Source organism: Urocitellus parryii, chromosome 4 (genome assembly GCF_045843805.1).
Source record: "Urocitellus parryii isolate mUroPar1 chromosome 4, mUroPar1.hap1, whole genome shotgun sequence".
NCBI lineage: Eukaryota > Metazoa > Chordata > Mammalia > Rodentia > Sciuridae > Urocitellus > Urocitellus parryii.
The window spans coordinates 12,781,782-12,808,294 of NC_135534.1; the positions used below are offsets into that span (position 1 = coordinate 12,781,782).

A 26,513-nucleotide genomic window follows, 5' to 3' on the forward strand; every position below is an offset into this window, starting at 1 on the left:
TGTATTAAATGGCATGATTAATATTGCTGAACCAAGTTTTCTGAAGTCATGTTTCATAATGGAAAAGAGGATAACTGAGTTCAGAACAGATTTCTGGGAACTTCCTATTGGGTAAAGGCAGTTTGCTTTGAAAAGCAAGTGAACAGATGACCCAAACAATGACAAGCAGATGAAGCGGGAATGAGAGGGGAAGAAAGACAGCAGAAACTTTCAGGGCAGAAAGGAACTTTAATGAGAAGAGGAGAAGTCAAGGAACAATGAAGGATCTCTGAATTGGTGGCATTTTGATTCATACTTGTTAAGTAGAAGCTAGTTCAGGTAGAAGAACTCAAGAATATGAAATGTGCTTTTTACCCTTACAAACATAAATTAGCTTTCCTGTGAATTATACATCATACTTTAAGTCTTTATAGACTGCACTCTGGAAATAAACTTTTCAATGCTCTTTTACAAAATCTGTGTAAGGGAAAGTTGAGAGCTATTTGGAGTACCTAGATAACAAACCCTCTCTTGTAGTAATCTCATGTTTATGTACGGAATTGCTTTCTCCATGGAGCCTAGAAAAATTTACGTAGAGAAATTTCTTGAATACTAAGGTGAAAAGTCCAACTTGTTTTGTATTTTCTTTTGCACAGAAATCTGTGGGCTTTGTACCAGGTTTGTTCTACAGAAACATCATTATTACCCATATCAGATATCAACACCAGTAAAAATCTCACATTTCTAACGTTTTCAAACAGAGCTCTCTTCTGTTTCAGTTGAAATATCTTCAGGATTCAGAGACTGGAAAAAAAAATTAACCAATTACAAGTCACATCACGTTTCTTAAAATCATATAAGAAATAGATAATTCTTCAAAACACAATGCTGCTATTTATGGAATAAGATCTTAAAGTGTCTTTTGTCTTATTTCTGTCTCATTATTCTCTCAGTCCATATTCTAAATTCCTATTGAATTGTTTGTAACTTTTGGTATACATCCTGAGTTTTTCAATTAAAATATTCATGGTCAGTTAGCAGGACCTCCAAATTCACCTGAACTTCTCATGATACTTCCCAACTATTAGCCATTCCTTCCCTCCTAGGTAAATGTCATTTTGACTTTTAGGTAATCAATCCCTCATCCCATTTTTTTTCCCTTTCTAGTTTCACCAACTGAGCTTGTATCCCTACTTAAGCAATATAGCTTTAGTTTTCCTGGTTTCAAATTTCGTATAAATGTAATACAAAAAAGATGAATTCTTTTAATTCATCTTTGCCTGATAGTAGAGTCTGTCTTTTAATTGTCACAGAGAATTATAATAGAGTAATTTGCCCCAGTTTATTCACCACTCACTCGTTTTTGTTGTTTCCATTTTGGCAAAAAAACACTGTTATGTCTATTCTTGGAAATGTATCTTAATACATATGTGCAAACTCTGGGTGTATACCAAGGAGTTAGATTACTGATCATATGATTAAGCACATATTAACTTTTTATAGGTAATGTCTAAAAGGTTTTTAAAATTTGTTGTGAAAATTTATACTCTAATCAGAAGTATGAGATTTCTTTCATCTATAGTCTTTAATATTACTTAGAATTGTCAATATTTGGACACTTAGTTATTCTGTTAGGTGTTTAATAAAGTCTCATTTAGTTTTCTTTTTTTTAAAAAATGTATTTGTTCTTTTTAGATATACATGACAATACAGTATATTTTGACTTATATACTATATATGGAATATGACTTTCCATTCTTGTGATTGTACAGGATGTGGAGTTACACTAGTCATGTATTCATACATGAACATAAGAAACTTATGGCTGATTCACTACTGTTTTTCCTATTCCCATTCCCCATCCCTTGCCTTCATTCCCTTTGCCTAATCCAATGAACTTTTATTCACCACACCCCACTGGTTATATGTTAGCATCCACATATCAGAGAGAACATTTAGCCTTTAGTTTTTTTTTTTTGAATTGACTTATTTCACTTAGCATGATAATCTCCAGTTCCATCCATTTACTGGCAATACCATGATTTCATTCTTCTTTGTAGCAGAGTAATATTCCCTTTTGTATATATACCACAGTTTCTTTATCCATTCATCTCTTGAAGGACATCTTGGTTGGTTCCATAGCTTAGCTATTGTGAACTGAGCTGCTATAAATATTGATGTGACCATATCACTATAGTATGCTGGCAGTTTGCAAAGGAGTGGGATAATTAGGTCAAATAGTGGTTTCATTCCAAGTGTTCTAAGGAATCTCCATACAGATTTCCAGAGTGGTTGCACCAATTTGCAGCCCTGTCAGCAATGTATGAGTGTACCTTTTTCCTTACATCCTCGCCAACATTTAATGTTACTTGTATTCTTGATAATTGCCATTCTGTTTGGAGTGAGATGAAATTTCAGTGTAGTTTTATTTTTTTCTAATTGTTAGTAATGTTGAACACTTTTTCTTATATTTTCTTATATTTCTTATATGATCATATTTCATTTCTGGGAAATACCTGTACAGTTTCTTTGCCCAATTATTGATTGGGTTATGTTGTTGTTGTTGTTAAGTTTTTTGAGTTCTTTATATAACCTGGAGATTAATGCTCTGAGTTTCAGGTGGCAAAGATTTTCTCCCATTCTGTAAGTTCTTTCCTCATGTTCTGATTATTTACTTTTCTGTGAAGAAGCTTTGTCATTTGAAACCATCCCATTTACTCATTGATTTTACTTCTTGTGGCTTAGGAGTCTAGTTGAGGAATTCTTTTGCTAAGCAGACATAATGGAGATTTGGGCCTACTTTTTCTTCTAGTAGGCACAGTTTCTCTGGTCTAATGCCTAGGTCCTTGATCCACTTTGAGGTTTGTGCAGGGTGTATGATAGGGGTTCAATTTCAATATACTACATATGGATTTCCAGTTTTCCCTACACCATTTGTTCAAGAGGCTATTTTTTCCTCCCATGTATGTTTCCAGCACCTTGGTAAAGTACGAGATAACTGTAGTTATGTGGGTTTGTCTCTGTGTCTTCTATTCTGTACCCATTGGTATTTATGTCTGTTTTGGTGCAAATACCATGCCATTTTTGTTACTGTGGCTCTGTAGTATAATTTAATGTCTATATTGTAATGCCTCCTGCTTCTCCTTTCTCACGAAGGATTGCTTGGCTATTCTGGGCCTTTTATTTTTCCAAATGAATTTAATGACTGCTCTTTCTATTTCTATGAAGAGCATCATTGGAATTTTAATAGGAATTATATTAAATCTGTATAGCACTTTTGGTAGTATGGATGTTTTGACAATATTAATTTTGGCTACCCAAGAACATGAACGATCTTTTCATTTTCTAAGGTCTTCTTTAATTTCTTTATTTAGTGTTCTGTGGTTTTCATTGTAGAGATCTTTCACCTCTTTTGTTAGATGGATTCCTAAGTATTTTATTTTATTTTTTGAGGTGAATGGGATAGTTTCCTGATTTGTCTTTCAGCTGATTCATCATTGGTATATAGGAATGCAGTTGATGTGTGGGTGTTGGTTTTATATCCTGCTGCTCTGCTGAACTCATTTATGAGTTCAAGAAGCTTTCTGGTGGAGTTTTTTTGGTTCTAAATATAGAATCCTGTAGTCAGCAAATAGGGGTAGTTTGAGCTCTTTTTTTCCTATTCATGTCCCTTTAATTTCTTTCTTTTGTGTAATTGCTAAAACTACACTGAGATCCCATCTCACTCCTGTCAGAATGACAAGAATACAAGTAACATTCAATGTTGGCTAGGATGTGGGGGACTAGGTACACCCATACATTGCTGGTGAATGGGATAGTTTTCCTAATTTATCTTTTAGTTGATTTATCACTGATGTATAGGAATGCAATTGATTTATAGATGTTAACTTTACATCCTGTTTCCCCCACTGAATTCATTTATGAGATACAGAAGTTTTCTGGTGGAGTTTTTTGGGTCTTCTGAATATAGAAACCGTTGCCAGCAAAGAGAGTTTGAGTTCTTCTTTTCCTATTCTTATACCTTTAATTTCTTTCATCTAATTGCTCTGCTTAGAGTTTCAAGGACTATAATGAATAATAGTGGTGAAAGAAGGAATCCTTGTCTTTGAATGTTTAGAGGGAATGCTTTCAATTTTTCTCAATTTAGAATGATGTTGGCCTTGGGTTTAACACATTTAGCTTTTACAATGTTGAAGTATGTTTCTACCATTCCTAGTTATGCTAGTATTTTGAATAAGAATGGATGCTGTATTTTGTCAAATGCCTTTTCTGCATCAATTACATGGTTATCTGTTTGATGTGATGAATTACATTTATTGATTTACATATGTTGAACCAACCACCACTTGATCATGGTGCACTATCTTTTAAAAATGTTTTGTAGGCAATTTGCCAGAATTTTATTAAGAATTTTTGCATCTATGTTCATCAGGGATATTGGTCTGAAGTTTCCTTTCTTTGATGGATCTTTGTCTGGTTTCATAGAATGAGTTTGGAAGGGTTCCTTCCTTTTCTATTTCATGAAATAATTTGAGAGGTATTGGTGTAAGTTCTTCTTTGAAGGTCTTGTAGAACTCAGTTGAGAAGCTATCTGGTCCTATGCCTTTCTTTGTTGGTAGGCTTTTGATGGCATCTTCAATTTCTATGCTTAAAATTGATCCATTTAAGTATTCCTCCTGATTCAATTTGGATAGGACATATGTCTCTAGAAATTTGCTGATGTCTTCAAGATTTTATATTTTATTAGAGTATAAATTTTCAAAAGAGTATCTTATTATTGTCGGTATTTCAGTAGTGTCTGTCATAATCTTTTCTTTTTCATCACAAATTTTTCTGGGTATAGTATTCTTGGCTAGCATCCATTTTCTTTTACAGCTTGGTATACATTATTTCAAGACCCCCTAGCTTTGAGGTCTGAGTAGAGAAATCAGCTGAAATCCAGTTTGGTTTCCTTCTAAATATGACCTATTTTATCTCTGGCATCCTTTAATATTCTATCCTTATTCTGTATGTTAGGTATTTTAATGTGGATTAGTGTAGGTCTGTTGTAATTTTGTATATTCTGGGTCCTGTAAGCCTCCTGTGTTTGATTTTTTATTTCTTTCTTTAGGTTTGGGAAATTTTCAGGCATTATTTTATTGAAAAATTGTGCAGATAAGATCTTTTCAGGTTATCCCATATTTCTTGGAAATTCTATTCATGGTGTCTTAATATCTTTTCTCCATGGTCCCCTTTATTTTCAAGATTATATATTTTGTCTTAATTGCCGGAAATTCCATTTTCCAAGTGGTCTAGTCTGTAGGGGATGCTACAGAATTTTTATTTTGGTTTATTGATATCTTTATTTCAAGATTTCTGCTTGATGTTTTTTTTCCCCACAATCTCTATTGAAGCAATCTTTCACTCCTGTATTTTCTCTCTGATTTCACTCTTTACATCATCCTTTATCTTAGGATCTATACTCCTCCTCTGACAGTATGGATCTGAGTCAGTAGAGTTTCTACCCCATGAACTTATAGAGTCCCTGAAGGTTTCCAGTTCTTCACTGTTTAGGAAGGAGAAAAATAATAACAACAACAAATGCAAACATATACAGCATTTAATCAAATAGTTTCTGTTATTATGTATACAATATTAATTATCACAATAAACAAATGATATGACCAGTTATTGCCTACAATAAAAATAGTAGCTTTACAAAAGGGTTTACACTTTCAAATGGTTGACAGGGAGAGAACAGAAGTGATATAAGATGATTTTGAAGGAGGAGGAGCAAAGATAGAAGTAAAAAGTGAAAGGAAAAGTGAAAGGGAGAAAAATAGAGATTGGCTGTTAGCAGAAAAGAAAGAGAATCAAGGGAAACATTTTAGTGAGAGAAAAAATATATATTAAGTAATAATTTAAAAAATTAAAAATAAAAATAAAAGAATAAAAAGCAAAACTGAAATATACTAATCAAACATACTAATCCTCAAAATACTGATCCATGAAAAATAACTGGCTTCAAAAATGATAGAAATGAGAAAAAAACAAATATGAATATGTACTAATTTCTATGAACCATTAAGTTCACAAATGAATAAAGAAAATAAAAATGTCTGATGAAAAGTTAGAGTTATTTCTGTTGGAGTTCAAAAGATTCTCAGCTTCCCTTCCCAGTAGTGTTATCTGGGGTCATCTGGAATGTGATTCTTGCTCCACCCTCAGGGTGGGGTCACTAGAGTGAGAGAGGTAATCTGTACTTCTCCAGGATCTAGCAATTGCTGGTCCACACTGGAGACTGCTCCTCAAGGATCTCTGCTGGATTCCTCTTGTGTGGTGGAGGAGCCAATTATTAGTTCACTATATCACCTGCAGATTCCACATTTCCTGGTCTCTGGTTCAGTCTCCAATCTCAATCTCTCTACCTGCCATTTCGACTTCTCAGCCATTTTGTCTTTCCCAGGTGATTTTGCAAGCAGTTGATTGTAGGGGGTGGGGGAGATCTAGGTGGGTTTCTACAACCAGTAGATCCCTGTGTAAACCTCTCTCCACATTTTATTTTCTCCTGGTCACTCTACGTAATGCTGTATTGGTTTTTCAGGCCTGTATTTTGGGCCAAACTCAGGTTTTCCAGGAATCAGTTCCCCAGCTGCTGCCACCCCTATCAGGACTGCAAAATGGTTCCATCTGTCCCAGCTGGGAGAGATGTGGCTTCTTTCCTGCACAAGAATATTGTGCAGCACACCTTTCATGGTAGTCAGACAGTATTTTTGATCTCTAAGCTCTCTGTACCCACACATGCCTCAGGTATCCTAAAAATGTGGGTTCCTTTAATTCTCTTTTCCCTCCACTTTGCTCATGGAAGGACTGTTCTAGTCAGTGCCTCCAGCCACAGGAGTGGCTGTGGCACTTGGGATTTCTTCCTTATTTTTTATATCCAACCTCCTGAGTCCCCAAAATGCTTTGAATATCCAGTATTAAATTCTAGTAAAGTACTTCCTGCCTTTTTTTCTTCACCCACCTTGCTGAGAAGCTGTCTATGTGCTTCCTTAGTTTCATACCATGGGGAAGCCAGGAAAGTGACCTTCTCTATTCTGACATCTACTCTCATTTAGTTTTCATTATAATGTTATTGTTTAAGTGGTTGGACATGTGTCTTTCATCTTACTTTTTTCTATAGATCTCATTTTGTTTTCCTCCTTTCCCTATTTTTTAAAAAATACTTTATTAAAGTATTTTAAATACTCTAATACCTTTTATTTTAAACTACTTTTGAGTTTTGTTAGTTGCTAATATGCATCTTAATTTACAACAATCTATTTCGGATGAATGCCAATCCCAGTAAGATATAGCAACATGTTCTCATAGAGTTCTATTATCCTCCTCTTTCATTACGCTATTATCATAATATGTTGCATCCACATACATTACATACTCAACAATATTATGGTACAATTATTGCTTTCATAAGGTTATCTTTAAAATTTTATACCTGGGCTGGGGATGTGACTCAAGTGGTAGCGCTCTCGCCTGGCATGCACGGGGTGCTGGGTTCGATCCTCAGCACCACATAAAATAAAAATGTTGTATCCACCGAAAACTAAAAAATAAATATTAAATTCTCTCTCTCTCTCTCTCTCTCTCTCTCTCTCTCTCTCTCCTTAAAAAAATAAAATAAAATTTTATTGATCATGGGTGGTAAACTATGACATATAAATTAAATTTGGCCCACTGCCTGTTTTGGGGAACAAAACTTTATTGAAAAAAATGCATAGCCATTTATTTATGTATTATTCACATATGTTTTCATGCTAAAAGTTCGAGGTGCTCTTTATTCATTCATGTGCATTTGAATTTCATCTGACATCCCTTTCTTTTAATATGAAGAGCTTCCTTCAGTGTTTCTTATAAGGTATTTCGGCTAGCAACACATTCTGCAGTCATTTGTGCAAGTCTTTATTTCATCTTCAGTTTTGAAGAATAAGTTTAAAGGATTCAGAATTCTTGCTTAAGTGTTCTTTCCCCCAGCACTTTCATATGCCCATCCCACTATTCTGACCTCCATTGTTTTTGATGAGAAGTCAACTGTTAACCATATTGTCATTCCCTTGTTTATGAAGGATAATATTTTTCTTATTAATTTCAAGATTTTCTGTCTCCCTTTGTTGATAATTGTGACTGAGATGTCTAGGAATGGATCTTTGTGTTCATTGTAGTTGCAAATTCATGAGTGTATAGGATAATATTTGCCATCAAATTGGTGAAATATTTGGCCATTATTTCTTCATTTCCCCTCTTTCTCTTCAATTTCTAAGGGACCACCATTATATACTTACTGGTGTCCCAGTGGTTTCTGAGGCTTTCTTTTGCCCCTCTGTTTTTAGGACTGAATGATTTTCATTGTACTCTCTTCATGTTTGCTGATTTTATGTTATCCACTCTAATATACTCTTTTGAGGCTCTGTAGTGAGTTTTTCTTTTCAGTAACTGTGTTCTTAAAATCCAGAATGTCCATTTTTTATTATGTCTTTTGTTGATAGTCTTATTTGCTGAGTCAATGCTGTCATCTTTTAACTCAAACATATTTTATTTAGTTTTTTTTGGTTTTTGTTTTTATATCATTCTTCATTAATTCTACCATTTCCCCTCCCCTTCTAGGATGAGAATATATCTTGAGTGGTCTTTTCAGGGTACAAATCATTATACTTTGCTTCTCAGGTATTTCTTGTTGCTGAAAATAGGACATTTTAGATAACATGGTAAAGCAACTTTGGATTCCAATGGCTTAATTTTCTTATAGGGCAGTGGTTATTGCTTTAGAAACTTGTTTGCACTAATTGTATGGATTCTATTTCCCTTGCAGTGTGTGGCCTGTAATATATCTATTCACTTTTTCATTTTATTTTATTTTTGGTTTTTATATTTAAGACTAGCTTCCTAGGCTTCTCTCTGGGTCAGCCTAAATACTCAGCCAATGACTAGTCAGAGGGTATACTTAAACACCTTGTTATGATCTGCACTTGTCCACAAAGCTCTAATACATTACAGTCCTAACTCTCAGTATCTTGGAATATGACAATACTTGGATATTAGGTCTCTGAAGTGTAATGAAGTTACAATATGTTCTTAATTGGACCCTAATCCAGTAAGGAATTAGGACACAGACATAAACAGAGTGAAGACCATGTGAATACACAGGGAGAAGACAGTCATCCAAAGCTATGCAAGAGGCCTTAAACTAAGAAACTAACATTATAAACACTTTCATTTTGAACTTCTGCCTCTAGAGTTGTGAGAAAAATAAATATCTGTTGTTCAAGCCACATAGTCTGTGGTACTTTGCTATGTCAGCAATAGCAAAGCATTATACTCCTTAAGATAGAAAGACTTCTACCTTTTTCTGAGGAACTAGTTCAGCTTGAAAAATATAGTTTTTAATTTTATTATTTCTTAAAAATTTAACTGGTACATTATAATTATGCATAACAGTGGGATTCACTGTGATATATTTGTACATGCACATAATTTGTTCAATTTCACTCCCAAGTATGTGCCCTTTCCTTCCCCTTCTTCCTCCTCCTGAACTTCATCCTCTATTCTACTGGTGTCCCTTCTATTTTTATGAGATTCCCCATCCCTGTTTTTTCTCAATAGCTTCCAAATATGCAGAAAACATCACTTGTGATTTTGGTCTGGCATATTTCACTTAACAATATGTTCTCCATTTCCATCCATTTTTTTTTTCTGCAAATGGCTAAATTCATTGTGTGTATGTGTGTGTGTGTGTGTGTGTGTGTGTGTGTTTGTGTGTGTGTGTGTTTGTATGCTCATTTAAAAATTTATTTACCTGTTGATGAACATCTAGGCTGATTCTATAGCTTGCTATAGTATGCTGACTTTCTTTTGGACTAACACCAACAAGTGGTGTAGCTGGGTCATATGTTGGTTCCATTCCTACTCTTTTAAATAATTGCCATACTGATTTCCATAGTAGTTGTACCCATTTACAATGCCAACAGGGGTGTATAAATGTTCCTTTTCCCCTGCATGTTTGCCAGCGTCTATTATTATTTGTATTCTTGATGACTGTAATTTGAATTGGAGTGAGAAGAAATTACATTACAGTTTTGATTTGCATTTTCCTAATTGCTATTTGTGTTGAATATTTTTTCCATGCATGTTTTGGCCATTTGTCTCATCTTGTTTAATGGATTATCGTTATTGTTGTTGTTGTTATTTAGTTCATTTATTTAAGCAGTCAATGATACATAAATTGGGCAGCTCCAATATTTTGTGCTTTGGCTTTGCTAAAGGAGCCCCAGAGGAAGGCTTTTATAGGGTGAATGCAAAATAGAACAAAGAAATGATTTGATTGGTTAAAGTTTGAACTGTTGCCTTTGGAGTATCTCAGTGAGTAGTTGAAGATAATAAAACTAAAGTCCTATTGACCTCTGTGATTGGTGGAGTGTAAGTTTCATTTTTTCCCCACATGTTAAATTGTTGCATTATATATGTACATGATGGTGGGATTTGTTGTTACATATTTGTACATGCACACAATATAACAATATAATTTGGCCAATATCACTCCCCAGCACTCTCCACCTCCCTCCACAGTTCTCACCTATTGTTCCCTTTTCTTTACTGATCTCCCTTTGATTTTCATGAGATCTAACCACATGTCCCCAAGCCCCAACCCTTTTTCCTCTCTAGCTTCCACATATGATAAAAAGCATACATCTGAATGGGTTATTTTTTAGGTGATGTTTTTTGAGTTTTAAAAAAATTTCTGGATATTAATTCTCTGAGTAGTTGGAAAAGATTTTCTCCCATTCTGAAGGCTCTCCACATTCTTATTGTTTCCTTTGATGTGCTATTCCATTTATTGATTCTTGTTTTTATTTCTTGAGCTTTAACAAGTCTTATTAAGGAAGTTAATGCCTACACCAAGGTGTTGGAGTGTTGACCCTAAGTTTTTATCTAGCAGTTGCAGTGCTTCTGTACTAATCCCTGGTTCTTGATCCATTTTGAATAGATTTTTGTTCAAGGTGATAAATAAGAATTTAGTTTCATTCTTCTACATATGGATATCCAGTTTTACAGCATTGTTGGTTAAAAAGCCTGCCTGTTTTCCAACGTGTGTTTTTGGCATTTTTGTCAAGAATCAGATGACTGCATCTGTGTGGGTTTGTCTCTGTGTTTTCTATCCTATTTCATTGGTCTACACACATATTTTTATGCCAGTTCCATGATGTTATTATAACTCAAGCTCTGTAGCATAATTTGAAATTGGGTATAGTGATGCTTCTATGGTTGTTCAGAATTGTCTTGACTATTCTGGGTATTTTTATTCTTCCATATGAATTTAAGAAAGTTCATTTCTAGTTAGTTCTGTGAAACATGTCATTGGTATTTTGATTGGGATTACATTGTATCTGTGTTTTGCTTTTGGTAGCATGGCCATTTTAACTATTAATTCTGCCTAAAAAGAATTTTGAGATCTTTCCATCTTCTGTGTCTTCTCCAGTTTCTTTCATTAATATTATATAATTCTCATTGTAGAGGGTTTCCATCTCCTTGGTTAGATTTATTCCTAGATACTTTATTTTTTTAGGCTATTGGGAATGAAATTGATTCCTAGTTTCTTTTTCAGCATATTCACTATTGGTACATAGAAAAGCTATTGATTTTCATATGTTGATTATATATCCTGCTACACTGCTAGATTTGTTCAACAGATCTAGAAGCTTTCTGATTGAGTAATGTAAATATTCTAAGTGCAGGATCATATAATCTGCAAACAGTGATAATTTAAGTACCTTTCCTATTGGTACCCCATTTTTAAGCTTCTCTTGCTTTGACTGATCTGGCTAAAATTTCATATACCATCTTAAATAGGAGAGATAAAGGTATATATATACATGCTTATCTTAGATAAAATGCTTTGTTTCCCCCCATTTAGTATTATAGTGGCTCCCATGTAATCTTTAAGATGTTTAGGTAAGATCTTTGTCTTCCTAGTTTCTTTAATGTTTTTATCAAGAATGGGTGCTGAATTTTGCCAAAGATTTTTTAAAAATATCTACTGAGATGATCATGTGATTTTTGTTCTTTTTTTTAAAAAGATTTTTTTTAGTTGTACACAGTACCTTTATTTTGTTTATTTATTTTTATGTGGTGCTGAGGATCGAACCCAGGGCCTTGCATGTGCTAGGTAAGCACTCCACCGCTGAGCCACAACCCAGCCCACTTTTGTGCTTAATTTTATTATGTGGTGAACTAAATTTATTGATTTGTTTTGTTGAACCATTTTTGTATCCCTGGAATGAAACCAACTCAGTCATGTATAATCTTCTCAATGTGTTTTTGAATATGATTTTCTAGTATTTTATTAAGGATTAGGGACCTGTAGTTTTTCTTTCTTTAATGTGTAGTTATCTGGTTTTGATATCAAGATCTCACTGGCTTCATATAATGAATTAGGTGTTATCCCCTGTTATATTTCCTGGAGTAATTTGAGAAGCATTGGCAATAGTTATTTAAAGGTCTGGTAGAATACAGATGTGAATCCATCTAATCCTGGGCATTTGTTGAAAGGCTTTTTATTTTTTCTTCAATCCCACTGATTGTCACCATTCTGGGTTTTCTGTCCCCTTTTGTTTCAATTTTGGTAGATTATACATGTCTAGAAATTTGTCTATTTCTTCAAGACTTTCCAATTTATTGGAATACAAGCTTTCAAAATAGACCCTAGTTATATTGATATTTTTATATTTCTTATGACTTGCTTTGTGACCTAAAATGTGGTCTTTTTTTTTGGAGAAGTTCCATGAGCAGCTGAGAAGAAAGTAAACCCAGTTGTTGTTGGATGAAATAGTCTACAGATGCGTTGGGTACATTTAATTTGTAATATATTTTTTTTTAATTTCTGAAGTGTCTTCACTGAACTTATACCTGGCTGACCAATCTGTTGCTAAGAAAAGCGTTTAAAATCACCTAGTATAATGCATTCTATTGGGGTCTATGAGAGCCATTTTCTCAAGTAGTGTTTGATTTACTTTATTCATTTCCGGCATATTTGCTATTGTTATATCATCTTGTTGACTTGAATCCCTTCACCAGTATGAAGTGACCTTCTTTATCCCTTCTAATTTAAAGTCGTCTTTGTTAGATATGAGAGTCACTACTCCTGCTTGCTTATGGGCTGCATTTGCGTGGAATATCAATTTTCAAATTTTCACTTTCAGCTGTGGATGTCTTTGCTTGAGAGAGGTATGTCTTTTCCCAACAACATACAGTTTGACCTTGTTTTTAAAAACCCAATATGCCAGTCTGTTATTTGGCTGGAGAATTAAGACTATTTACATTCAGTGTTATTATAAATATGTTTAATTTGAACCTATTACTCATTTAATTAACTACTCTTCCAGTGAGATTCACCCTTTCCTGAGCACTGGTATTTGATTTTAACTTTCTCTGTCAGGGTTTCTTTATGTATTTTCCATAATGATGGCTTAGTAGTCATGGATTCTTTATGCTTATATTGTAAGGTTTTCATTCTCTTTTGATTCTGAAGGTAGTTGTGCATGATATGCCACTTTTGGTTTAAAGGAATTTTCTTTCAGGGTTTGAAACACATTGTTCCAAGCCCTCCTGATTTTTAGGGTTTTTGTTGAGGTATCAGATGTTGTTTTGATTGGATTACTTCTGTATATAATCTGATGTGTTTCTCTTGAGCCTTTTAAAATTCTATCATTATCCTATATGTTTGGTATTTTAAGAATAATGTATCATGGAGACCTTCTTTTTTAATCTTTTCTGTGTGGGGTTTTAAATGCTTTGTATGTGGATCCCCATCTAATTCCCAATGTTTAGAAACATTCTGAAAATGTTTTAATTATTATTTGTCTATATCTACATTCCTTCCTTAAATCCAATGATTCTTATGTTTGGTCTCTTAATGTTGTCCCAGAGTTGTTATATATTCTGATCATGATTATTTTTTTTCTTTCTTACTGAGTGTTCAAGTTAACATATTTTGTCTTCAAGGTCTGAAATTCTGTCTTACACATGATCTAATCTGTTAATGAGAGTTTCAACTAAATTTTTCATTTGATTTTTAGTCTCATAGTTCCAGGATTTCTGTTTCTTTTTCGGTTTCTTTATATTTTTATTGAAATGCTCTTTCACATACTGTATATTCTGTATTTCCTTAGTTCATTACTTAAGATTTTCTTATAGTTCCTTGATCATTTAAACATTTTTTAAAAAATGTCTTCAGAATTTCATCTACTTCAGTATATTTTGATTTAATTATTGGAAGGTTATAAACTATTAGAGGTGACTATGTTTTCTGAGATCATGTTTGTACATCCATTGAGTTGAATTCCTCTTCTCCTTTTATATGGGGGTCCTTTCGTGAGTAGTTATCTCATAATCATCCCTGGGCTGGGGATATCTTAGCTTCAGCATAATCAAAGTGTTAAGTTCAACCACCAGTACAACTTTGAGAGAATAACTGCCAGTAACAGAGGAAATTTAAAAGTAAACTTTATATCAACATATCCTATGTTATTCTAAATGATCTCTACAATGTACTGACCAAAGAGAAGAGTGAGAAATAATATAGAATGTTCTGGAAATATTAAGCATTAATGATAGTGTACTAAATTGAAGTGGAAGAAAGAATAAAAAATAGAAAAAAAGAAAAAAGAGAAAAGTTATGTTGGGGCAACAAAAGATAAATAAAGGATAAAGGAGAGAAGAGAATGAGATAAGCGCAAAATAAAGAAGTATTGAGAGAGGACCCAATTAATTGACAAAGAATTTGTTTTTTCTTTTTGTTGAGATTTTAAAGTTGGAGACCTGACTTTTCAGAGTTTTGAATTTAGACTCTCCCAGCTATGAGGAAGGTTGATAGACTTATTGTTCTGTTTTTGTCAGCTCTGAGTCAAAATGGCTAAACTTGTTAAGAAGAGTATTACGTACTCAAGTCTACTCCCTCCTTGCCTATAGCTTTGATTAGTGAAGTACCATAAGATTCAGAGCAGATCTCATTCTCAAAATGGTTGCTATTGTGACCAGGGATGGGAATGTAAATCTGTCAGCTCTGTTGGCTAACCCTTTCAACCATGTACCTGTAGACCAATCTGTATTGTTTTGTACCCTTTTGTCTGAGAACATCAGTCTGTGGGAAGGGGGTGGGTGGATAGGGGTGTAGGCAGTTGTGGAATGTACCAGTTTATTCTCTATATCCTTCTGGACATGGGGGAGGTGGTGCAGGGTCCAAAATAGGATGTCATGGAATTGCTGCTTTTTACCTAACCATGATCAGTCCCAGTTCCACCTTGTCAGCCATGTTCATTATCCAGAGTTCAGAGGGTCAATTTCAAATTAAAGTGCCCTAGAAAAGCAGTCATGGCTCCTTCAATCACTGTTTCTCCCAGATATTAGTCTCCTTCCCGTGCCCAGACTGACTCACAGCATGGTGCATGGGTACCCAATGATCCAGTGAAAACTAAAGCTTAAGTGACTGATTGGTCTTGAATATTCACAAAGAAAGTATGCCTAGAACAAGGCAATAAAGGGAAAAATAGAGAAATATGGAAAATAAAGGTAAACTACAGGGATTTCCAGTCTCTGGCTCCAAAGTTGTTGCCACTTCCCTGTTTTCACTAACTTTGTTCTGCAGAGTGCTGAGGGTTCTCCCATGCCAGCTCAGCCTCTCTAAAACTGATGGGAGAATGTCTTTCAGCTTATTGGAGGGGAGCTCCCTCCACCACCAAGCCACCATGCCCACCAGTACTGCCTCCTTTTATTAACTTTTTATAGTCTACAAACCAGTACTTCAGTTTTTCATCTGGTTGCTTTGTATTGTCTACCAGTGTTTCCCCAGTCTTTCTATCTTAATTTACCATTGCAGAACTGGTTTTTAGATCACTTTCCGGGAGCTCTTATGAGTTTTTAGTGTCCTCTGATCCTCATTTTGTTCTGAATCAAAAAGTATTTCCAAAGCTTAGGCTACTTAATTGTCTATCTCAGCTTTTACTTTACTTGGCATGGCTTCTTTTTTAGCTAGAGGTGAGTGGCTCACTAGAGCTTTCTCCAGTTCCTTTGTGTGTATACCCTTGCACATATTTATTTTCTTCCAGACCATAAGAGATGTTATTCTATAGTCTTCCTACCTTGACTTGCCCTTGTAGAACTAGTTTATTTGTTCAGTTTCAGGGAGCTGCTATGAGAATGTGTTTTCCTCAGACCCTCTGTTTGTTCTGAATTGAAGAATATTTCCAAAGTTTAGGCCTCTTATAAGTCTACTGCAGCTTTTACTTTACTTTGCATGGCTTCTGTTTTTAGCTAGAGGTAACTCACTAGAGCTTTCTCCAGTTTCTATAGTGTGCATATCCAGGCACATATTTATATTCTTCCAGACCATAAGGGATAGATGTTATTCTATAGCCTTCCTACCTTGACTTGCCCTTGTAGAACTGGATTTTTTGCTCAGACTCAGGAAGCTGCTACGAGAATGTGGTTTCCTCAGATCCTCTGTTTGTTCTGAATTGAAGAATATTTCCAAAGTTTAGGCCTCTTATAAGTCTATTGCAGCTTTTACTTTACTTTGCATGGCTTCTTTTTTTTTTTTTTTAGCTAGAGGTGAGTAGTTCACTAGAGCTCTCTCCAGTTTCCACAGTGTGCATACCCTTGCACATACTTATATTCTTCCAGACCATATGGGGTAAATGTTATTCTATAGCCTTCCTACCTTTATTTGCCCTTGCAGAACTGGTTTTTTTGTTCAGTTTCAGGGAGCTGCTACGACGTGGGGTCCTCTGATCTTCTGTTTCGTTCTGAATTGAAGAATATTTCCAAAGTTTAGGCTACTTATAAGTCTATCTCAGCTTTTACTTTACTTTGCATGGCTTCTTTTTTTTTTTTTAGCTAGAGGTGAGTAGCTCATTAGAGCTCTTTCCAGTTTCCTTAGTGTGAGCACACTCTTGCACATATTTGTATTCTTCCAGATCATAAGGGATAAACATAATGTTATCAAGGTAAATATCCCATGTTGGCTGTCTTATTCTCTGAATCTCTGTGTTGAGTTTCTGGCTGGTTGCTAGTCAATTTATTGACCAACAATATTGTAATCTCAGTCAATCTAGGAGTGACTGTTATCTCTATTGGTTTAATTACACTAGTCATGGAAATTTCTGTGTTGTGCCTCAAATAAAATTAACTCTCAAGCAGCAAACTGTTGGTCCTCACAGTGTGAATCACCAAGGTAAATTTCTGCATAACAAAACCAAGGAGGCTGAAGGAATCAAAGTGAGCCCCAAGCTAACATATCAGAGACAACGAGTTTTTATTTAGATCCAGTATATATTCACAAACACTTCATAATTTGTTGTATACATTGATCAACTTCCAGAATATTTTTAGGAATATTTGCTATGTGCTTACTTAGTCATTCTGTAAGTCCTATTCATTCTGTATTTTTTTAAAACTAGATCTCTTGAAAGTAGGGAGGCCATTAGAATAGAGAAAGAGGATCCTGGGGAGAAGAGGGCAAGGGGACATACTGAGGAGTGAAACTGACCAAATTATGTCATATAAATGTATGGACATGCCACGATGAAACCCACTGTTCTATATAATACACACCAATTAAACATATCTATGTGGATTACATACATATGGTTTTACATTAATTATATTATTCCTTAACATTTTCCTCTCAAAAATGTTAGTCCTCTTTTTTTTATCTCTATAAATGTGGACACATATCAACACATATGTGCACATGTGTGCACGCACACACACGGCCCAAAACCTTTTTCTGGTCTCAGTTTGTGTACTTCAGTCAGTCCCTAGGTCTTACCTGACCATTGTATATAAAATACCTTTGCCTTATCTCCTTATTCTGCCTTTACTTCATAACATTTTACTATCATGATTATATATAGTATATATGCACATATATGACCATTTTATATATAAATATCTTTCTTCTCCACTTGAATGCAAATTCCCTGATGACAGAGACAGTGTCTTGTTAGTCATCCTTAGTGCCTATTAAAAAGCCTAACAAATAGTAGATTCTTCATGAATATTTGCAAAAACCATGAATGAATGTTAGGTATCTAGTTATTTTAAGCTTGTGAGAAAACAGACATTCTCATATATTTCTATGGTATTATGAATTATTTCAGCATTTTGGAATATTAAACTTGACCCTACACCCACATTTTTAGGAATCTACCACTTTCAGAAATAGTCTCTTGTTTGCAAAAATATTTGTATTGAAATATTCATTGAATCATTGTTTATAATTTAAGAAAACTGGGAACAAAGTTAAATATACAGTAAATAAGGGAATGCAAAATATATAAAAAATAAGTTATAAGAAGGCTTTCTTTAGATGTTTTTTAATGAAAAGATGCTTATGATAGTTGCAAAAAAGATATGTAACAAGATAATGAGAAAATGATCATACAATTAGTAAAAAAATTTTTTATGTAGATTTGGATGTGTGGATATAATGCAGATTATATTAAGTGAAAAAATTACTCTATATTTTTTGTTATGTAGTTTCATGTATTGCTTTTGTCATTTTATGTTTTCTATTTATTAAATGAAGGGGGAAAAGTAAATAATATATTCCATTTTATTAATTCTAAACACTGGATAGTGTGCTTTATCACCTTACAGAGTATGCTTTCTAGAAACTTAACATCTCTTGATTTGCCTGAGTAAACACTTACCAACCGTGCACAGCAGCAGATTGAATGTGCAAGTGCAATACCAATTTCCAAGAGGTACGAGGCCAATAAAATACGTGAAACTTCCCTCCCCAGTTTCTGTAATCAGGAAATAGGGAGAAATCTTACATTATTATTTTTAGTAAGCACAAACAAGCTCATGGAAGGAGCTTGTAGTATAAGAACCAAGGAAAAGAGGGAAAACAATAAATGGACCTTTTCCCAATGTGATTTCCCTAGACATTTTTATTATTTTGTTTTCTTCTTAATTTCTCATGCTACACTTCTTCCCAATTCATTGTATGTGGCTTTCGTCCTTGATCTTCATCACTTAGCATTCTTGTTACACTTCTTATAACTTTTTAATTAATGTTTATGTCTTCACTACAGAGTCCCTGGCACAACTTGCTATATAAGGTCTCCAGTTAGTAAGATTTGGCCCTTCTATTTCTAAGGATTAGATGGCAACCCAGAGGTTTTTTAACAAGCTATTTTTGTTTATTAAGACAGCTATTAGTAACTACAAATTTACTTAAACTTACATTTGTGGTGATAAAAATTTCTCAGAGATACTTGCTGTAATAGCATAGAATGATGAGCAAATTAAAAAAGAATTCAACAAACATTTTACTTGAAAACACAAGTGATTGTGACTTCCAGGATAAATAAAACAGATCTCTTCTGATGTTACTGGAAATATTTTCAACTACATACATTATGGGTGAGCTATGCAAATCATAACAGAGATCTTCCTGAATAAGCAGTCTTTGTGCTGGCTATGTAAATAAGGATATTCAAACCTAAAAGAAATAGCAACATAATTCACTTTCCCTTCAATTTCTTCTTCTTCTCCTCCTCCTCTTCTTCTTTCTCCTTTTTCTTTGTTGGTTCTATTTAATATCTTTTATATGTGAAAAAATGTTAAGTGTTAGGGATTAAATAATGAGAATACAGTGACAAATAAAAACTTTCTGCTTTCTCAGAGTTTATAATCAAGTAGAAAAGACAGAGAATAAGTCACATATGGTAAGGTGAATATGTCAAAATGGATAAAAATATGCTTAATAATTATAGGCAATAAGAGGTTCACTCAAAGCCACTAGTATCTAGAAAGGCTTCATAAAGAGATAGGATCTTTGAAATAAGGGTAGTGCTGAGAAAAAAGGAAGGAGAAAGCAGAATTTTAGGCAGTTTCAATTTTTATTTACTTGTTTCATTGCAACCTGTCTTTTTTCAGAAAGAATTTACACCAAAAAAATCAAATAACCCAATTAATAAATGGGCTAATGATTTAAACAAACACTTCTCAAAAGAAAAAATACAAATAGCCAACAAGTATATGAAAAAAGTTCAATATCATAGCAATTAGGGAAATGTAAGTCAAAACTACACTGAGATTTCATTTTACACCGCTCAGAATGGTAGTCATCAAGAATACAGATAATAATAAATGCTGAAGAGGATGTGGGGAAAAAGGAACACTTTTACACTGTTGGTGAGACTGTAAATTAGTACAACCAATATGGAAATCAGTATGGAAGCTCCTCAAAAGACTAGGTATGGAGCCACCATATGACCCAGTTCTTCTACTACTCTTCAGTATTCATCCTGAAGAATTAGTGTCATCGTACCACAGTGATACATGCATACCCATGTTTAGCAGCACAATTCATAATAGTCAAACCATGGAATCAGCCTAGGTGTTCATCAACAGATGAATGGATAAAGAAAATGTTGGCATTTATACACAATGGAGTGTTATTCAGTCGGAAAGAAAAATGAAATTATGGCATCTGTAGAAAAATGGATGGAAATAGACACAATTATGTTAAGCAAAATAAGTCAAACTCAGAAGATTAAGGGTCATCATGTTTTCTCTCATGAGGAATCTATGGAAGAGAAAAGAAAAGAAAGATGTGGTAGATCTCATGAAAATCTAAGGGAAATCAGTAGAGGAAAGAGGCCAAGAGGTGGGAGATGCGGGAGTGCAGAGGAGTGATACTGGCTAAATTATATTGTTGTTATATTATGTATTGTGTGCATGTATGTATATGTAACAACAGATTTCATCAGTGTATACAACCATAATGCACCAATTTTAAAAAAGTGGGAAAAAAGAGAAATAGCCTCCCCCAAATAAGTTAAAAATGTGACAAAATAATTAACAGAGAAATAAAATAAAATGAATAATAGAGTTGTATCACAATGACCTAGTGTATTTACACAAGCAAACAACACAAGAAACTAACATGTTTGAGGAATGATAAAGAAGTTTTAAATGAAACAGTGTTTGATCATGTATGACATGAACAGGAAGATTAGGAAGATTGAAGGATTTAATTCTAATTTATGTTTGTTGGCAGCAATACAAAATCATAAAATTTCAGGTGGAAATTATTTGTGGCCTCTTCACTGGCAAGACTGTTAAAAAATCACTCTGCCTACATCCCTTTATTTGTAAGTTGGTATTGTTGTCAATCTTTTCCCTTAAAACGACAAGATGTCTGATGGAGCAGCTTAAATAGCAAAGTAAGAGAGAGAATATGAGTTCTTGAAATATAACCTATGCTTATGAACCAGGCTTAAATCAGCAAGGGCTCTTTTCTGCTAAGGTCAATTTGCATTATATTTCCTAGACTTAAACCTAAGAGAAATCTAATTTTAAAATGTTAAATAAAGAATAAATGATATTTGGTAATTTGGAAAGCCAGTAGAAAGAGAGCAGCCAAGGTTAAGATTTTGGGTCTAGAAAATTTCAACAAGGGGGTCTTACAGTACTGTACTTTCGAGTAAGTAAGCAATTTCTATTTTATATCTTTTGAGTTTGAGATGATGATAGAAGTATAGCCAAGTAAAAAAGTCAAGCTAGCCACCAGATTAATAGGCTTGGAGTTTGAGAGAAAGAACAAAACAATTAGGTAACAGGCATGAATTAGAACATTTTCCTGTTTACACATAAGGATCCTAAGGAACAGGAAGCTAAACTTCATCAAAGCATACACATAGCTAGCAGGTATAAGGATAGTATTTGAACAATGCAATCTGGTTCTGGAGTCTATACCATTATCCATGTTGTTATATGGGAGACATATTTCAGAGGTATGCACTTTGGGGGACAGATGATAGTGTTCCTGGGAACACTGATTACTTGGATGACTTTCTTATGTAGCCAAACACCTTTCTTATGCTATAAAAGGGGCATGTGAAAATATTGTAAAATGTTGGCTATCTTAATAAATGTAGACATAACTCAACAATGCCACCGGGAAAAGCCAGTGGGTAAGAAATGTACGTCTAATGTACAAGTTCATTTTGTATAACTAATCACAGAAAACAAAGATAAAACTTGTGGTTTTGGGGAAAATCATTAGTACTGAGTTCAGATAAGTACAGTCAACAGTGGTTCTTAATATTTATTGCAAAAGACAGATGCTGTGATTGGACAAGGTTTCAGTGTGCCCCTCAAGGGTTCATGTGATGGAAACTTGGTTCTCATTTGGTAATTGTAAGAAGTGGCAGGGAACTTTCAGAAATGGACATGGGAGCAGGGATTGTTAGGTCACTGGAGGTGCTGTTCTTAAAAGGAATTAATGTAGTTCTCATGAGACTCTAGCTAAATCTTGTGAAAGCGTTGTTATAAAGGAGCAAGACTGAGCCTTTCCCAATCTTTATTTTCATGTCTTACCTGTAGACCCTGTCAGGTACTTTCTCCCTTGATATTATCTGCCATTAGGCCCTTACTAGAGGTCAAACAGGGCTACCTATCTTGGGACTTTCAGCCTTTCTTTCTGTAAGTATACAGTCTCAGTTATTTTGTTATAGCTTTGAAAAAACAGACTAATATAGAAGGTCTTGACAATTATGCAATATTATCTTAAATTGATGATTATAAATTTAGGAATAAGAATGTACTTAAGTACACCCTTCTTATTCTCTGCAAACAAAATCACAATTGAAGTTATCTATATATTGAATCACCAGATATTGGAGATTTTTCTTAGAATTTATAGGGAAAATCTGGGCATGTTTATTTAAGTCATTTATTACACACCATCTATTTTGGGGTATTACTGTACTTTCAATTATTTTCTTATTATTCTACGGTCTTGCTTTCTTTCTTCTTTCTTCTCTTTGAAGAGGGGTACTGAGGATTGTACTCAGGAGCACTTGACCACTGAGCCACATCCACAGCCCTATTTTGTATTTTATTTAGAGACAGGGTCTCACTGAGTTGCTCAGCACCTTGCTCTTGCTGAGGCTGGCTTTGAAATCACGATCTTCCCGCATCAGCCTCCTGAGCCACTGGGATTCCAGGCATGCGTCACTTGTTTTCTATTCTCTGAATTATTTCCACTGATGATCCTCTACATACTATATTGCAGGTAAAGACAGGAAGTGTATAGGGAAGGAGAGAAAGTCATATCCCTCTCCTACAGTAACTCTTATAGTCATTATTTTAATTGTTATTTGTTTTGTTCTGTTGGCCAGCCCTTCCTGCAACCTTTCCTCATTTTAAATGGGAGATTTTTTTATAAGCATTGCTAAAGTCTTTTGCAGCACTAATTTTGTGATTTGAAATTTAAAGCCAGAACAGCTGGAATAAATGTAGTTAATATCTTAGGAAGAAATATAGTGATTTCATATAATCAAAATTCATATAAGATGCAAAGATAGGTTGCTATGGAAAGTTCTGTGTAATGAGAAATCACTAGGCATTTAAAATTTGAACTATGCATACATAAGCAGAATTCTTTTGTTGATTTTGGGAATGGTTTTATGGTCCAGGATTATGCTTTTCTTACATGAAAAGAATCATCAGAGACCTTGTGCCTAACTCAAAGACACTTATCATTGAAGTCTTTATATTTTTTACTTGCTTTATTTTAATTGGGAAATCAAGAATTCAAATGGCTTGTTAATATGCACTAAAAATATTACCTTAGAATCATTTTTTAAAATTAAGCTCTTTCAATCAAGACCTCACTGCCATATAAAGGAACAATACAAGCCTCATTTTATATCCTAAGTCTTCAAAATCACTGAAAATAATAATTTTTAAATTAAGGTTTTCCTATACAACAGGCCACTTACCGCTTGTCCATAATTCCTATATGACACACTATGAAAAGTAGACAACTCAAATACTGTTAGACATAGTGCAATAAATGCAGTAATTACAGAGAAGATGTTCATGATCAAAGCCCATATAGTCTGAAAAGGAGACAGGTAAATGTATTATATTCAGAATAAATACTGTGGTTAAACAGTTTGTCTTGCTAAAACAAAGTCATCTAATTAAAAACTTTGATCTAGTTTGTGAGGCTTTAGAAGTATTTGTACACTTGCTGCTCATGCAAAATATATTTCTGGTTTACACAAAACCCAGTTAATGCAGACAAAACATTAAATTATCAACAAACTATAAAACATTAATCTAGGCTGGGGATGTGGCTCAAGTGGTAGCATGCTCGCCTGGCATGTGTGTGGCCCGGGTTCGATCCTCAGTACCATATACAAACAAAGATGTGGTGTCCGCCGAGAACTAAAAAATAAATATTAAAATTCTCTCTCTCTCTCTCTCTCTCTCTCTCTCTCTCTTTAAAAAAAAAATAAAAATAAAAAGCATTAATCTTCCAATTCCATTGGGGACCAAAAATATTGTATTTTACAATCTTGTGAATCAGTTGTAAGAAGATTGTAAAACATGATTTGAACCAAAGGGTTTCCACTGAAAGGAAAATTAAAAAAGGAGAAGAAAAAAAAGTAATGGAAAATGAAAACTGTTTGTGGAAATACAATCAAACGGAGTTAAGTTTTAATCATAGGTTTTAATCATCTGGGAATATTTACCAATAACTTTAAACAGATATCAAATTTATTTATCCTATATCACAGATAGATCTTTTTCCTGGACAAATGCCCAACTTTGATACAATCCTGTTTACAATCTGACTTTCAGAAAATGAGATTTTAGAGCAGTATAATATCTATATATAAAGGCATTAGGTTCTATTAAATGCTTTCTAATCATGATATTCATATAATGTTAAAAGGTAGAATACCAAACAAAAAGCCCTAAAAACTATAATTTATAAGCTTTTACAAAAGGTAATCATGACTTTAACTACTGCAACATATTTGTCTCCATTAACTTATGTGATCCTAGATTTTCACTTAATTTCTTAATTTGTTTTATAGGGTGTGTAGACTACTTCATTATTCTGAATCATCTTTTCATTAAGACCTATTGTTAAGCATAGTGATAGTCAATTCTAGAGATATCCCAACATTTCAACTTACCAGGTATTGACTCGATTTCTGTGTTGATCTTATTGTGGAAGCTCCTGACACAATATACTGAACATAAAAACATAAGTATTTATTGATAATGATTGCCAACTTAAAATGTATTTTTAAAAATTTCTAAGTCAAGTATTTTTAGAATACTAAACAGTAATAAAAAATAACTTAAAGGGGTCAGGATAAGTATCCATCATGAAGTAATGATGCTATCCAAAGGTTATAAAAAATAACCACAGAGTCACCAGTAATACAAATATATAAGGGAGTGTGGACAGAATGTGGACTGTGGCAGTTCTGAATCTGGGATCAAGTCTGATTATATGTGCATAAAATATTTCACACATAACTCAGTTATTTCTTCTAGTGCTGTTGCTTCTAATGAGATGATGCATTGGCTGAGTAATGTCCAGATATGGAAAACATGGCTTGTGAGTTGATCTCACACTGTCATTTACAAAATACAACTCTTATAGTAATTATTAGGGTAAGAGCTGCTATTTATGCTTTTGTTTGACTTTCCAAAAAGATATCCCATTATTTCATGAGACAATATTTATTTCCAAAAACAGGAAAACAGTACCATATTGTTCGAAAGTGATCTGTACAACCCCCTGAAATATTCCTTGCCTTATCTGTTTTAGTGGTTTTATTAGCAAAGGCTAATTTTAGGAGAAAAACAGCATTCATGCAACACCCTTTATTTAAGAAGGTCAAAATTTGAAATTTATAAATTCCACAAGAGTAAATTTAAATCACACATTCTACACTTGCTTCTGTAACAAAAGCTGAGATTAAGGAGGTAGATGGTGAAGAGAAAAACATGATATCAAAGTGAAAATATCTTGTAAATTTTAAACAAGAGTGCTCTCCAACTAGATTATTAAGTCATTTGCTTAATAAAATGCCTTTCAAAATTTGCAACCTGAAAATTTTTTTACTGAATTACATTTAATTGAAATTCTAGAAAATGTATTGTTTAATATGCTATTTTTAAAAGTTTTTTTTAGGCAATATGTCCCTCTCACATAATCACATATGCATGGAACTTAATTTGCTCCATTTCAGTTCCCAGTACTTCCTCTTTCTTTATCCTCCTCTCTCTATCTTTTGCCCTTCCTTTACTCTACTGATCTTCCATTTATTTGTTTTTTAAATTGGTACTTTATAGATAGACATAAAGGTGAAATGTACTTGGAGTCTCCTTCCTCTTCCTGCCTTTCCTGAATTCCCTTCCTCTACTCTAATGATTTCCCTTTTATTTTCATGGGATTCCCCCTCACACCACCTTTTTCCCTTATTTTATCCTAGCTTCCTCAGATGAGAGAACACATTACACTCCTGACTTTCTGTGTCTGGTTTATTTTCACTTAGAAGAGGTTCTATATTTCCATCCATTTACCAGCAAATGCCATAATTTCATTCTTCTTTATGGTTGAGTAAAACTCCCTTGTATGTGTTTTATTACCTTTTCTTGATCCATTCGTGTGTTGATGGGCA

The 26,513-nt window shown here is 34.0% G+C and overlaps 1 protein-coding gene across 1 annotated transcript in view; it reads right to left on the reverse strand.

Annotated features, from left to right (window-relative positions):
* Nucleotides 1–276: 276 nt before the first annotated feature.
* The window catches only part of Ms4a13 (membrane spanning 4-domains A13), a 31,632-nt gene continuing 5,395 nt past the window's right edge, over nucleotides 277–26,513 (reverse strand). Inside the window, exons 4-8 of the mRNA XM_026411642.2 lie at nucleotides 25,014–25,070; nucleotides 23,805–23,924; nucleotides 16,724–16,808; nucleotides 16,429–16,515; nucleotides 277–783 (exon numbers count right to left, since the gene is read on the reverse strand). Coding sequence (XP_026267427.2) covers nucleotides 770–783; nucleotides 16,429–16,515; nucleotides 16,724–16,808; nucleotides 23,805–23,924; nucleotides 25,014–25,070 — 363 coding nt within the window. The 3' untranslated portion in view covers nucleotides 277–769. The remainder of the gene's footprint in view (nucleotides 784–16,428; nucleotides 16,516–16,723; nucleotides 16,809–23,804; nucleotides 23,925–25,013; nucleotides 25,071–26,513) is intronic.